Source organism: Electrophorus electricus, chromosome 21 (genome assembly GCF_013358815.1).
Source record: "Electrophorus electricus isolate fEleEle1 chromosome 21, fEleEle1.pri, whole genome shotgun sequence".
Taxonomy (NCBI): domain Eukaryota; kingdom Metazoa; phylum Chordata; class Actinopteri; order Gymnotiformes; family Gymnotidae; genus Electrophorus; species Electrophorus electricus.
Genome location: NC_049555.1, coordinates 2,948,711 through 2,963,710, shown reverse-complemented (window position 1 = coordinate 2,963,710; position 15,000 = coordinate 2,948,711). Strand labels below are relative to the sequence as shown.

The following is a 15,000-nucleotide window of genomic DNA, read 5'->3' as shown; positions in this document are numbered from 1 at the left end:
AGTTTCTGTGATCTTTGTGTGATTTACACTTACATTTTTGCACTCAAAAAAAATCAGATTAAGATTTTTAAGTAAAAAATGCAATAAATAAATCAATAAACATCTACTGCACCACAGTAGATGAGGTGGGCGCAAACGCTGAGAAGAGCGAGACTTATTAAGGGCAAATCCAGAATCAGAGCCGATAGAACGGTCCAGGATCAAAGCGCCAACAGGAAGAGTATCAGGAAACATCATAAAGAAAAGACAAACGCACGATAACAGAACACACGATGTGGAACACCAACTACACGGACAGAGGCTAAGTGAAAACACCCAGAGCAAACACAACAGGGCTTAACAGGAACACAAGAACCGAGCTAGGGCACCCGTAAGTGGACGGAGGCTAGAACATAAGGCAAACCCTGAGAAGAGCGATATTTATTAAGGGCCTGTCCAAAATGAGGTCACAATAACAATTCAGGGTCAAAGAGGCAACACAAAGAGGTCCGGAAAAAAACAGGATAAAACAAACAAAAAGTGAAAACTAACTAGAAAAGGGAGAGAACAATCAGACAGGGGCGGGTGGACAAAACAAGAGCATAGAATGAAATCCAGGAAGTAAACCAAAAAAACCCCAAAACAGACAGGGTAACCACAGAAGCAGATGCCAGGGAGGGGCTAACCGTGACGAGGTAGTATGTTGTAAAAAACCTTGCATGGCTCATCCAGAGGAGGCCAAACTGTATAACTGTAACCCAGCATGCCGTTAACGATAAGTGCTACCACGGCAGGAGAAACCAGCCTATTACAATCAGCAGGTGGATCTCACAGATCTCCCGTGTCAATCGCATCAGCCGTACGAGTAATACAACTGCTGCAGTCGTCGCATTTGTTTGTGTATTCTGGGCAAATGTAGAATCGTGCTGGTACAACATGGTGGACTTCATCGGAAGAGGACCACCTCCCCATGGGTAACCCTCATTCCCTTTCCTTCCATGTTAGCTCCTTCCTCTGGGGAAATAAGTAAAGGATGCGAGGAAATTCATACGAAACTGAGAATCGATGCGTTCTTAAAGATGGCTTTAAGGCTGAGAAGAGCGATTTGTAAGGGCAAATCAGAGTCCATAGAACGGTCCAGGGTGGAACCACGGAGACGGGCAGATCCAATAATAACAGACATGACAATAGAAATAAAACAGGGGGAAGAAACAGAACAAGGCAAGGAACACGAACCAATAATCAGGCAGCGAAAACACAGGCAGAAACAGTACAACAGGACCAGACTTTAAACAACAATGGCTGTCGAAACCCTGAGACAAACATGGGGATTAAATACATGGGTTAACGAGAACTAAACAAGACACAGGTGAAACTAAAGAGGGGGCGAGAACTCAAGGAAATCAAGGAAGTAATTCAAAACAAAGACATCAACCAGGAAACCATAGAAACCAAGATGCTAGGGAGGGGCCAGGCATGACGGAATGATTTCCGGGTCATGGCTCGGAAAACAGGACAGAGGAATCAAGGTGGCAGCTATAGTATGTAGATAAAGAGCTCAATCCAAGATAACGCAAATGGAGCAATTTGTAGTTACAGGTTATTGTACACTGATTGTACACTTGTGCACTTTTGTGTGCTATATTCCTGATAAAATCCCTGGAAATAGAGGCCCCCTGAATGTTACCGACAGCTCCTTTGAGGACAAATCTATTAGCGTGATAGCCTATGTCAGCATGTAGAGTGTAGATATGAGATGAAAGCTTAAGGCTCAATAACTATTGAGCAATTTTTTTTTTTACCAGAAACTTTTATACCAAAGTTTCAACTCAAAGAACACATCCAAAAAATGTTCATAGATGGAGACGATCCCTGCTGACCTTAAAAGACAAAGTTGAAACCAGCCATGAGTAAATTGTCACTAGGAATAGCAACTGTACCAGCCACACCTTAATCACAACCAGGGCCGAAAGCAGCGCATTTTAATATGTCCTACGTCTAATGTTTATGCCAGTAGATCTTTAATTCCTTCAGATTTCACAAGGCAATCTTGCCCTGAAAAATGTTGGTGACAACTGTATTAGCGGCTGTAGACAACTGGATTAGCAATAAGTCATCTCCAAATGCTACAAATGTAGCAACACTGACATACAGGCTTTGAAATGAGTCACCCAAACAGTATGTACCCTCATTTACTAAAGGTTTGCATACCAACTTGATAACACAGACTAAAAACTGTCCAGCCTGATTTGCTTAAAGGCTCTATAGTTGGTTCTGTCTTTCGAGTGAGCAAAATAATTGCATCTGTTTTGCAAGTTTGCCTTAATTGAATTGCAGCTTTGGTCATGTCTATCTACAACTGCAAAATAGAAGACAGTGCCAATGCAGAGTGCTCAGACTGGATTTTTGTCTGGATTGAATTAATTTAGCACCACAGCTATTTACCAAGCCCGAAAGCATTTTTGGGAGAATGGAGATAGTCTGTTCAAGTAAGACCTTATCTGACTTTGACACCTTGTTTTACCCTTATTTGACTTCTCATTCTGCGGTCTCAACTTTCAGTTCAGTTTCCCTTTGTTTGTCTTTGAAATCCCACCTCACCATGGCTATCAGGAACATTTAGCAGAAGTAAAAAGTGCTAATAAAAGTGCTTCAGATAATGTCTTTGCTTGTGTTGTCCTTCAAATGAGTTTTATTTGTAAAACGCTCGCAAAATGTGCACTAACTACTGTGTATATTATGCGACTGACCATGCAGATTAGCACATTGCATCTGTAATCTTAGTAGACCAGTGGCCTGCGTGGATGAGGGCAGACAGGAGGCAAGTGTGAGTCTTTACTGAGGGCAGACAGGAGGCAAGTGTGAGTCTTTACTGAGGGCAGACAGGAGGCAAGTGTGAGTCTTTACTGAGGGCAGACAGGAGGCAAGTGTGAGTCTTTACTGAGGGCAGACAGGAGGCAAGTGTAAGTCTTTACTGAGGGCAGACAGGAGGCAAGTGTGAGTCTTTACTGAGGGCAGACAGGAGGCAAGTGTGAGTCTTTACTGAGGGCAGACAGGAGGCAAGTGTCAGTCTTTACTGAGGGCAGACAGGAGGCAAGTGTCAGTCTTTACTGAGGGCAGACAGGAGGCAAGTGTGAGTCTTTACTGAGGGAAGACAGGAGGCAAGTGTCAGTCTTTACTGAGGGCAGACAGGAGGCAAGTGTGAGTCTTTACTGAGGGAAGACAGGAGGCAAGTGTCAGTCTTTACTGAGGGAAGACAGGAGGCAAGTGTGAGTCTTTACTGAGGGAAGACAGGAGGCAAGTGTGAGTAAGTCCAATTATCATAGTTAAGAGAAACAACTGGAGTTAGAGAGCCTATCTAAGTCACTACCTAGCCCTGTCAGAGCCTAGCCCTGTCACTGCCTATAGTCAAACATATAACAGGACAAAACGTAAAATGAGAAACTACGAGTTAAATTATAAGATAAACACAACACTGCAACCCACAAGAAACAGACAAGACCAACAGGAGTATACGAGGTTTTAATTATAGAGACCAACAAGGGATAATCACACGGAGATGAGGAAAAGTAAGAGCAGGGAGGGGAGAACACGAGACAAAACCAAAGAATAACAGAACCACATGGCATGGGTGGCATGCCAGAGACTGTGATAGCACCAAAGCTGTAGAAAACCCTAAAGCTGTAGCTCCTGTGAGCCCAAGGTGATCCGGTGTTGGTGCAGTGTACTTTTGTAGTAATCATGACCACAGGATGTAGTCGTAACAGGAAGTTACTACTGTATCAGTAGTCAGAGCGTTGGAAGCCATTATGATAAGAGGTGTCTTGAGTCGAAATCTAGAAACAACTGGGAATTCATGGAGTAGCAATGAAAACAAAAGGTATTAACACAAGACATAGCTAACGCTAGACATCACACAGGATGGTGACACCACACGGGCCACTTCAGCTCCTGGAACAGAAGCAGCTGCTAGGTGTCCACTGCCTGTCGCAGCTACAGTCTGCTGCTTTGCACATTTTGCATTAGCTGTCATCCAGGTCTTTATCGTTGGCCTGGTTTTGACCACTTGAGTACTGATGGCTGCGTATTTTGGGCTGTTGGACCAAGCTCTGATGGTGATGGGTGTAGTAACCCCAGCAGCACTGCTGTGCCTAACAAACTTGGAGCATCTGAAAACTAAGTATAGTGCCGCATGTAACATGTAACATGTCACTACCCGGTCACTACCCGGTCACTACCCGGTCACTACCCGGTCACTACCCGGTCACTACCCTGTGACTACCCAGTGACTACCCTGTCGCAACATGCTATCCTGTTCATTCTGTCACTATCTTAGCCTCTGACCTTCTTACATCTATCAACATTATGCTTGGGTGCCTAGAGGATGTACATTCCAGGATGTGCCATAATTCTTTGCAGTTAAACAAAGACAAAACTGAAATTTCTGTCATTGGTAACAGTGAGCAGAAGACAGAGGTGATAATGTACTTAAAAGCTCTTTAGAATCTAAAAGCTCGGTTAAAACCCGGGCCAGGACCTTCAGTGGTGATCTTAGTTTTAAGATCCATATCAGTAACATCTGTATAACAGTGTTCTTCCATCGTAGAAACATCTCCAGAGTGCGTAACATGCTGTCACTGGCTGATAGTGGGAAGCTCATACATACTGTTGTGTTCTCATGCCTGCACTACTGCAGTGTTCTAGTCTCGGACCAACCAAAGAGCTCGATCTGCAGTTTACAGAGGGTTCAAAGTGCAAGAACAAAAATGAGGGAAGACATTGCACCTGTTCTCACGCAACTTCATTGGTTACCGGTGTCATGTAGAATCGATTGTAAGATTCTCTTAATGGGCTTTTAAATGCCTCCATGGTCTGGCTCCACAGTACCTCAGTGACATGATCTTTAGGTGCATCCCACCAACAGCCCTCAGATCAGCTCACAGGGACATACTGGTCGTTCTAGTCATTCCTGTCACTGTCATGTCATTACCATGTCACTACCATGTCGGAAACCTGTGACTACAATGTCAGTAACCTGTCACTGTCACGCCGTTACCATGTCACTACCCGTCAGTAACCTGTCACTGTCACGCCGTTACCATGTCACTACCCGTCAGTAACCTGTCACTGTCATGTCATTACCATGTCACTACCCGTCAGTAACCTGTCACTGTCATGTCATTACCATGTCACTACCATGTCACGAGCATGCCGTTGTATTGCCACTGGCACTGATGTTCCGAGAATGCTTTGCCATCCAGATAATATCTGGTCAACAGTGGTCCTGTCATCAGAAAGAGGCTGACACATCATGCCCGCCAACAGATAAACTACACTTCGCAATGTCACACTTATAAAATAACAAACAAGGCATGCATTCCTAATAAAGTGGCGGGTGAGCGTTGAGCCTGACACACCTTCACACATTAAGCGCAGCGGTGGTTAATATCTGTTCTGGATCCCTCCATGTGAGCCTTCATGGTCACTTTATCATCTCTGGCCATGTGGGCCACCAGCTCCTGAACTCAGTTCCAGGTCTGTAGATAACCCACATCCTGTAACATGGCCTCTGTCACTCCAGCAGGAAGGAACCCCAGTGTCATCTAAAGGTCTTGGAGGCCGGCCCAGGGTTTTATCTCAGCTGAGGATTAGATGAATACAGTGGTTGTGACATGCTGGAATTAAACCCATGTTGGCAGAACACCGAGACACATGGCAACCCAGTTACTGAAATGATAGAGAAAACAACATAAAAACTCATAATTTTATTTTTTAATTACTTGGTATGATGACGGTTCCCCTGGGAACATTACTGGGAGAGCAGGGAGCATTTGGCTGGATGCTCACTCGAACCCGGGGCCCTGATGTTTTAGAGGAACGCTCTGCTCACTTTCCACCATTTTTTCCTTCCTTGTTTTTCATTTTTATCTCTTGATAAATGGCTTGACGTAAACAGTTTGAACTGCATAACAGCGAGGCTTGCTTGTTTGTTTACTTACATGATCTTTTCTCTGCAGCTCAGACGTGCCAGGCCGGGCAATTTTCCTGTCAAAACGGGCGGTGCATCCCCGAGAACTGGCGCTGCGATCGAGACGACGACTGTGGGGACCAGTCAGACGAGCCTTCCACGTGCGGTGAGCGAGCGCTGGCCGCGCACGTGCGAGGCACTTTTAAGCTCGTTCGTCACTTTGCAGTTAATTTGGTATCACCCCCAACCCCCCCCCGTGTTAGTTCCTAAAGCCCCCTCTCCTTCCTCTGCTGAGTTTGCGCGGGCAGAGCGGTAATAATGTCGATGCTAAGATAGCTCCGATAGCTCCAGACAGCCCTTATTTCAAAGCCGATTTATTAGAGGGAACGATCGGCTGTCCAGTAAAATCCTTCGGTGTTTCACGGCGGGGGCATTTAATGAACGCTCGGACGATCTTTCATCCACGTCTTACATAACGTGCATGTTCTTTTTTTTTCAGTCGAACAAAGACTTTATTTCCATGGCTGCGTGTTTTATTTGGGAGAACCGAACCTGCCCGTGTTACAGTGCTGGTGGAGGTTAAAGAATTTGATTCTGTATTCGGAAAAGCTTATGAGAATGAAAGAGGCTTACGGAATGACTGGCCAGGCTTTGAAGCCTCCTTTATGCTAAAACAAGAACGCTTCTGCTTCAGGTGATTGCAATCGGTGGAGGGTTTATGACATCTCAGGTTTGGTAGGGCAGTAAGTAGGGCAGTACGACAGTAGTTATCTCAGGTAGGGCAGTGTTAGCTCAGGTTGGGCTCACTGCTTAGTTGCCACTGTTGGCTCCTGAGCAAGGCCCTTACCCCTCAATTGCTCAAGTGGTACTCAGCCATGATTGGATAAAAGCGTCACATAAATGTACATTATGTATATATTCCATAGGCATGTATATATTTCATAGTTAGACAGAACTGTGAGAAGTAAGCAAGGCCTAATGTCTCTGGCCTAGACATTAATTGTAAACAGAGTGGAGCGGGTTGAAGGTTTTCTATGTCTTCAAACCTCCGCTTTGAGCTTCACGAAAAGAAAAGGATACGCTCAGATCGGGAGATCTGGATGCTTTCAACTAAATGACATGTCAACATGCAAAACTCCTCCCCAACCACATTCAGTGTCAATCACACCGTCTGGAGTGCCAGTCCTTATCTCAGCTCTCTATGACCTTTGACCTGACCCTTTGCCTTCCACTGAAGCCAGGAAGCTTTTTTGTGGCACGCCTGTCCTGTCTAACCAGGGGTATGCCGGGGATGTCAGGCTTGGTACGGCACACAGTGTCGCGTTTGCCAACCAAGCTCGTTTTCGCTGTGTGGGTAAATCATACAGGCATTGAGACTTTAACCCAGATCGTCTTTGGAAGCTGTTGTCACTCCATATATCTTTAACGCTACTGCTGCTGTCTCAGGCGATAGCGGGAAGCGGATGGCATGCCTCTGCGCGTCTGCAGCTTCACGGCTGAACGCGGCTGGTGCACCCGGCATTTGCTTGGAAGGAGTCACAACAGAGGGAGAAAGAAAGACAGCCAGGAAGTCAGAAAGAGAAAGACACCTCCTGAGGACTACATTCCCCATAATCCTCCTTTTGACTGCTGAACCTGACAGGCAGTGGAGGCCTGTGAGCTTGGCACTACAGGATTATGGCATGAGGTAGTGCGCTATCCTGAATGACAAGACACACCAACCTGTCAGCACTTATCTCTCAAAAATCAGGCACAGGACATGAAGCACTTACACTTTAACCATCAGATCCCACAGTAAGTCTTGATTCTAATAGCTCCCATATTAAATCTGCTTAGCCTCATTAAAGAGGAATTCTACCGTAAAACAATGTTAAATGTTCATATCTCCTCACCAATTACAGGACCAGTCAGTGTTTCTGATACCCTTACTGCAGTGGTAGTACTTTACCAGTACACAGCAGTACACAGTTATTGTCTACATTAAAAAAAACAACAACAACAGAGAATTGTTTTTAAACCTTTCCTCAGGTAGTTTGGCAGTATGTCCTTGGTTCACTGAGCACATGCTTGTTCTCTTTGAAGTCACTACCTGCTGTAATATCGTAACATCATAAATGCAAAGCCCTCATGCAGGCATTTTTGAAACTCTCAGAATAGTCTAGAAGTTCTGTGGCAGAAAACGCTGACTATAAATACATGGTATGTTTTTATTTTTTTAAATCCACGAGCATTGTGTTCGTAACAAAGGCTCTCTTCCTTATAATGGCGAGCGACTGAAAATGTCTACACACATCTCTGATAGGGAGCTGAAATATCACTTGACTACAGCCCCATGCAAACATACATCATCAAAGTGTCATTATGAAGGAAATACCCCTCAAAACGTTGGAATGTGCTCCTGTAGCAGGGTCAGAGCATATAGAAACTCTCAGAGATAAAACAGAGCAAATGATCAAAAGCTGTTGTGTTAACTGAATATGAAACGCATTGCTAAAAAAAAGAAAAATCCAGAATTGCACCGTTGCCCCCAAACAAACAAACAAACGTCTCCAAAGAAGCTTCCTGTGGCTTCAGTCCATCAGGAGACAGGATGAAAAAGTGAATTTAATATACATAGTTCATGTATGCGCATACATTATTTGAGCATATTGCATTGTGCTGCTTGTAGTACATAGTGTTACAGCACAGTAGCTAAGAGGACATAGACCTTCTATCGGAAACAACTGACAGAAGTGTATTTAGCAGCTCTAATCTTGATGCTAGCCAACCTCATCTGTAAACATTTCCGTATCCACAGGTAGCAAAACAGCATATACACCACTTAGCTGGTTACAGACATATCATAGCTAAATGTACGTTAACAGTCACACACTTAGTTTAGACACAATTCTGCCAAGTCGTTATATCATTGAGTCGGGTCATTAATTCAAAAATCCACAGACGCTGAAAGGGCATTTGGCAGACCTGCAGTGTTTACTTTCTCGTTATGTCTCATTATCTTGGTCGTAGGCCTACTGGACACATACTCCCACTCTCGCACGGCTAACTCAACGCGTCACCATTTTGACCCCCAGTAGGGGCATGTACGATGACGCTCCTAAATTGCCTGCACCCCTATGGTATAGATTTCGCTGGCAGGCGACTGACTCGCCATTTTTGTGAAATGCTCTGGCTGGTCGAACAGTGCTCAGGCTAGCAGCGAGCTACGAAGCTAAGTCTGAGGTAAACACAACACTGTTCACGTTGAAGTCATGCTTCTCTAAGAATGGCAGTGACCATCTGGATGCGTATTAAGAAGGGGTTTTCTTCTATTGATCACTTAGGTAAGAGTGATACTCATGGATTACATCCGAGAATGATTTTTCTCCTAGAAAGTGATAATAATGACAGTTTATAGTAGTAATAACTTTGAGCACGCATGTGTCTCAGAGAAGGAAAAAACAACATGACAATATTGTAACCTAGCAGGGTTAATGACAGGTTGGGAATAGTTTTATATCTCCCTCCCCCTTGCCGACATACGTGTAAACTTACACAAGGGATGAACAAGAGTTCATGAAGCTAAACCATTTGTTTTTAGATGTAGCTGTAACAGTCACTGGAACACAAAGTGGACGAGCTAATCTGCTCTGCAAGATAGTGGGAGGATTGATGGTGAGAGAGAGAGAGAGAGAGAGAGAGAGAGAGAGAGAGAGAGAGAGAGAGAGAGAGAGAGAGAGAGAGAGAGAGAGAGACTTTATTGTCATTATATGTGAGATACGACAGAATGGGCAGAGATAAAGTAAATTGCAGTCTTTCAGGGTAGATATTTGCAATATATGATTTGAGATTACAGTGTGAAGTATAATTTACATAAACAGCAGTTTGAGAGTAGATTACAGCCCAAATAACAGCACAATACATTACTCAGTATTTATAGGGGCAGTACGAGCAGCAAGAGTAGAAAAATATTATAGTATGAATCAGTAAATAACATAAATAAACTGGCGGTGCAATTACTTTGTACAAGAGACATTATAGACAGACACTACTGTCACTTTACTTATTCCCTGCATGCGTAAAGTGAGTGTTTGTTGAATGTGCAAAAGGTGCAGAGGTAAGCATTAAAAGTGCAGAGTTAAGAGTTAAAAATATGCAACTGTCTGTGTGTGTGTGTGTGTGTGTGCGTGTGTGTGTGTTGGGGGGGGTAATCAGTGAGGTGTTAGTGAAGTCACAGCTTTTGGAAAGAAGCTGTTTGTCAGTCTGCTAGTCCGTGTGCGGATAGCCCTGCACTGCCCCCCAGATGGCAGGCCGCCGTAGAGGCAGTGAACTGGCTGTGCTGAGCTCTTTGCTGATACAGCCTGCCCCTCCTTCTGTCGGCTGGCACAGACGCCGTTCAGGTTTGGGAGGTCAGTCCCAGTGACCCGTCCCACCGCCCTGACTGCACGGTGCGGCTGTGCAGCTGGAGTTCCCCCGCCGGCCTCGCGGGGCTGTGGTAGAAGCTCACGGGGAGCTTTTGTGGTAGTTGAGCCTTTTTCAGCTTCCTGAAGAGGTACATTCTTTGTCGTGCCCAAGGTTACGAGGTGTTAGGAGACCACGTTGGGTGTCTGTTTATGTGGATACAGAGGAACGTCGCACTCTCCCTACTGCTTCTCCAGGGTGTTGGGATTGGGTCCGACATTCTCCTTCTCCTCAAGTCCAAGACGACCTCCTTCGTCTTGGAGGTGTCAAGTATGAAGTCATTGACTTTGCACCATTCACCTAGACGTTCCTCATTCCCGTAGGCGCTCTCGTCGTCTCTGAAATAAGACCCACTCTTGTGGTGTCATCTGCGAATTTTATGGCGTAATCTGAAGCATGAATGGGGGTGCAGTCATGCGTAAGCAGGCTGAAGAGCATGGGGTCCAGCACATGGCCCCGCAGGGTCCCGGGCTTCACAAGAAGATGAAGGGAGTGCAGCTTCCAGTCCTGACTCTCTCCGGTCTGTCTGACAGGATGTCCATGACCGAAGCTCCCCAGTCTGCTGAGTAGTCTGTGAAGGCTACACCCTCATGTATGCCTTTTGTTGTTCCAGGTGTTACAGTGTCATATGGAGTGCCATAGAGACTGCATCCTCCCTGGATCAGTGTGCCCTGTAGCCCCTGCAGATCCAAAGGGATGATGGCTTTGATGTGGGAAAGCATCAGTCTTTTAAAGCATGTCACGAGCACCGGCGTTGATGCTACTGGGCAATTGCCATCGAGGCCCTTCACAGCAGTTTTTGTGGTGATCGGGGTTATTGTGAGGTCTCAAAGCATGCTGGGACTGCATCTTGTCCCAGTGAGACGTCGAATACGTCAGGTAACACCTCAGCCAGTTGCTCTGCGCAGACCTTTAGCGTGTGTGAGAAACTTCGTCTGAACCCCCTGCTGTGTTGGCATCCGCTCTCCGCAAGATTCTCGCCCGGTGATGATGTAAGACCAGTGTCTGCGCCTCACCAGGAGGTGCGGTGTAAGGAGCCTTCCTGTTTTGGTCATCAAACTGGGCAGAGAACCGATGTTTAGCACATCAGGCAGGCCGGGGTCAGCACTAGCATGCGGGGGGTTGGTCTCGTATTCGGTCAGTGCTTTAACTCCATTCCACATATTGTTGGGGTTGTTGTTCTCAAAATGTTCTTCAGTGCAGTTTGTATTGATGCCTTGCATCCTTAAAACCTTTTTCGAGGTTTCTTCCGGCTGCTGCGTAAGCCTGTCTCTCCCAACCTAACAGCTGCTTCTGGACTACCTATCAGAGCCCGGACTTCACGGTTCATCCATAACTTCTGATTGGGAGACACTTTTGTCTTTTTTGTGGGTACGTTGTCAGTGCAGTAGCTGACGCATGCTAAGACTGATGAAGCGTATTGCTCTAAATCTGCTGCAATCAGGTCCCAACCAGTGTTGTTAAAACAGTCCTGTAGTATTGAGGTGGCTTCTTCAGACCATACCGACTGCAGTTTTGACAGATGGTTTTGTCCTGCAGATCAGTGGTTTATATGCTGGGGTCAGTGTCAGAGAAATGTGGTCTGACAGTCCAGTGTGGGCAGATGGTCTTGCTTTGAATGGGGTGTTTTTATACACCTGCTCTGGAATGGTATTCTCTCTCATGGGAAAAGTGTATGCTTCTGTGGAATTTTGGCAGAACTGATTTTAGATGAGCATGGTTGAGGTCCCCTGCCACAGTGCAAACATCTGTATCATTGTTCAGCCTGCTAAGCACTAGCTTAGCAATTGTTTGTGGAGCAACATACACCGCTGCGACCATTGTAGTGGTGGATTTCCTCGGGAGAAAGAACGGTCTGCATTTCTGAATTGTAAATGGTCTGCGTTGCAGTGCTATAAGCGGTCTGCGTTTAGGAAGCATAGACCTCCGCCGGTGGCGTTCACTGGTTCCTCCATTCCGTCCGTTCTGTAGACGGCGCACCCGGCTAACTGGACACAGCGGTGTCAGGAGAGGAGCGACAGCCTTTATGATGGCAATAACACAGCTGCTCACGTCCTGTGAGGTGATCCGCGGTCCGGTAGGGACCTGCCGTCGGCGACAAGCAGGGTCGAAACAGCTGGTCTGCGTACGTTACCCTGTAGCCTAGCACGCAGCCCACATCCACTTCCCCCACGCCTCGGCTTCCTTACTCCACGCCGCGTTCATCGTTCCGCCCGCTCTGGGGAGCACCGGACCTCCAGCGGGATGTCTTCGGAGTAGCCAGTGTAGTCCTCGCGCTGATCTCTTATGTAGATGAGCTGTGTGCTCCATTACAGGAAAACCTCACTGAAGCTATTACTCCGCCACGCCGAGCCAGCTGCTCAGGCCTGTAGAAAGAGACGCTTCACATAGCAGACTCCACAGATTTTCACAAGTAGGAGATGTGTTTAAATTAGATCCCACCATTTTTACGCTTGTGTTAAACACTCCGTGCAGCCCATGGAAAGTGACGTCACTTAGCTGTCTTAAGCCGCGTTCTAGTAGTGAGGAACTATTCCGCTTTCGTGGAATTCCCCTTTAACTCTGTCTCGTGATAACACCCATCTGGATCCTGGATGCTGGCCTCAAGCAGTTGGGGTGAACTGGGTGGAGAACCTGAGTAGCATGAAACAATGCTCCGTGCCCGCTGTGCTTATGAGCTTCGTGTATGCTGCATGCCAGCAGAATATCTGTGAGAGCTGCAAATGCTGCCTTGCTTGACGTGCGAAGTGGAACACACACCCTGAAAGAAGAAACCCGTCTGAGTCACACAGGGGGACTTTGTCAAAGGCTGACTCCGGGGCTGGCATGTTCATATTAAATCAGCCAGAGACACAGGAACTCAGCGTAACCAACGTGTGACCGTTTGACGTTTTAGTCAGCTGATGCATTACATCACCTTACAGACAACTCACAGCATGACAACAGCTGACATAAAGCGTAAAAGTGAAGGCCAAACGATTTGTCATGGCATCTTGTTCCATATTTTGATAAGCTGAATGCTTAGGAGATACCGTTATTCAAAGTTACCTCTCACACTCACCATCAAACCTCTCAAACTCAACATCATACTCTCACACGCACTATCAAACCTCTCACACTCACCATCAAACCTCTCACACTCACCATCAAACCTCTCACACTCAACATCATACTCTCACACTCACTATTAAACCTCTCACACTCACCATCAAACCTCTCAAACTCAACATCATACTCTCACACTCACTATTAAACCTCTCACATGCACTATCAAACCTCTCACACTCACCATCAAACCTCTCACACTCACCATCATACTCTCACACTCACTATCAAACCTCTCACACTCACCATCAAACCTCTCAAACTCAACATCATACTCTCACATTCACTATTAAACCTCTCACACTCACCATCAAACCTCTCACACTCACCATCAAACCTCTCACACTCAACATCATACTCTCACACTCACTATTAAACCTCTCACACTCACCATCAAACCTCTCAAACTCAACATCATACTCTCACACTCACTATTAAACCTCTCACACTCACCATCAAACCTCTCAAACTCAACATCATACTCTCACACTCACTATTAAACCTCTCACACGCACTATTAAACCTCTCACACTCACCATCAAACCTCTCAAACTCAACATCATACTCTCACACTCACTATTAAACCTCTCACACTCACTATTAAACCTCTCACACGCACTATCAAACCTCTTATACACAGCACATAGTCTGTGAGAGAGTATGATGGTGAGTGTGAGAGGGTTTTTAATCTATTACCTGCTGAGGTGAGGAATAATAACACAGACACACACACACACACACACACACACACTCACACACACACACACACACACACACACTCACACACACACACACACACTCACACACACACACACACACACACACACACACAGACACTCACTCATACACACACACACACACACACACACACACACACACACTCACACACACACACACACACACACACACACACACACACACACACACTCACTCATACACACACACACACACACACACACACACACACACACACACACACACCTAGCCTCTACTGGGTAGGACCCTCATTTGCTCCCAGAACATCCTCAGCTCTGCATGACATGGATTCCACAGTGTTGGAATCTTGGCCCATGATTTTTGTCCACGCTGACTCGATTATATCACGTAATTGCTGCAGATTTGTCAGCTGAGAGCCGGCCGAGCCTCCATATCTCAGAAGAACTCTGCTGGAGGCGGCGTCAGGGACTGCAGTGGACACGGAAGTTTCCTAAACTCATTACTGTACTCGTGCAACCAGTCTGAGATGATTCATTATTATGCCAGCAGAACTGGTAAACTGTGTTCACAGAGGAACACCCAGAGTCAGAAACAATACTCAGATAAACTGCGGTATTTGCATGTTTACTGGATTTGTAAGCGGGCGCCCAGTGCGTACAAGGACCACATTCGGCACGCCACTACATCGCAACCAGCAGCCTGCACCGTTGATGCAAGGCAGCTTGGGTCAGTGGATTCATGCTATTTAATGCTGAATTCTGGCCCAGTTATGCTTGTCTGTGCAGTGTGAG

The 15,000-nt window shown here is 46.0% G+C and overlaps 1 protein-coding gene across 1 annotated transcript in view; it reads left to right on the top strand.

Moving 5' to 3' along the window:
- Positions 1-15,000, top strand: part of lrp1ba (low density lipoprotein receptor-related protein 1Ba) — a 228,376-nt gene that overhangs the window by 78,136 nt on the left and 135,240 nt on the right. The window contains exon 18 of the mRNA XM_035520966.1: positions 5,997-6,113. Coding sequence (XP_035376859.1) covers positions 5,997-6,113 — 117 coding nt within the window. The remainder of the gene's footprint in view (positions 1-5,996; positions 6,114-15,000) is intronic.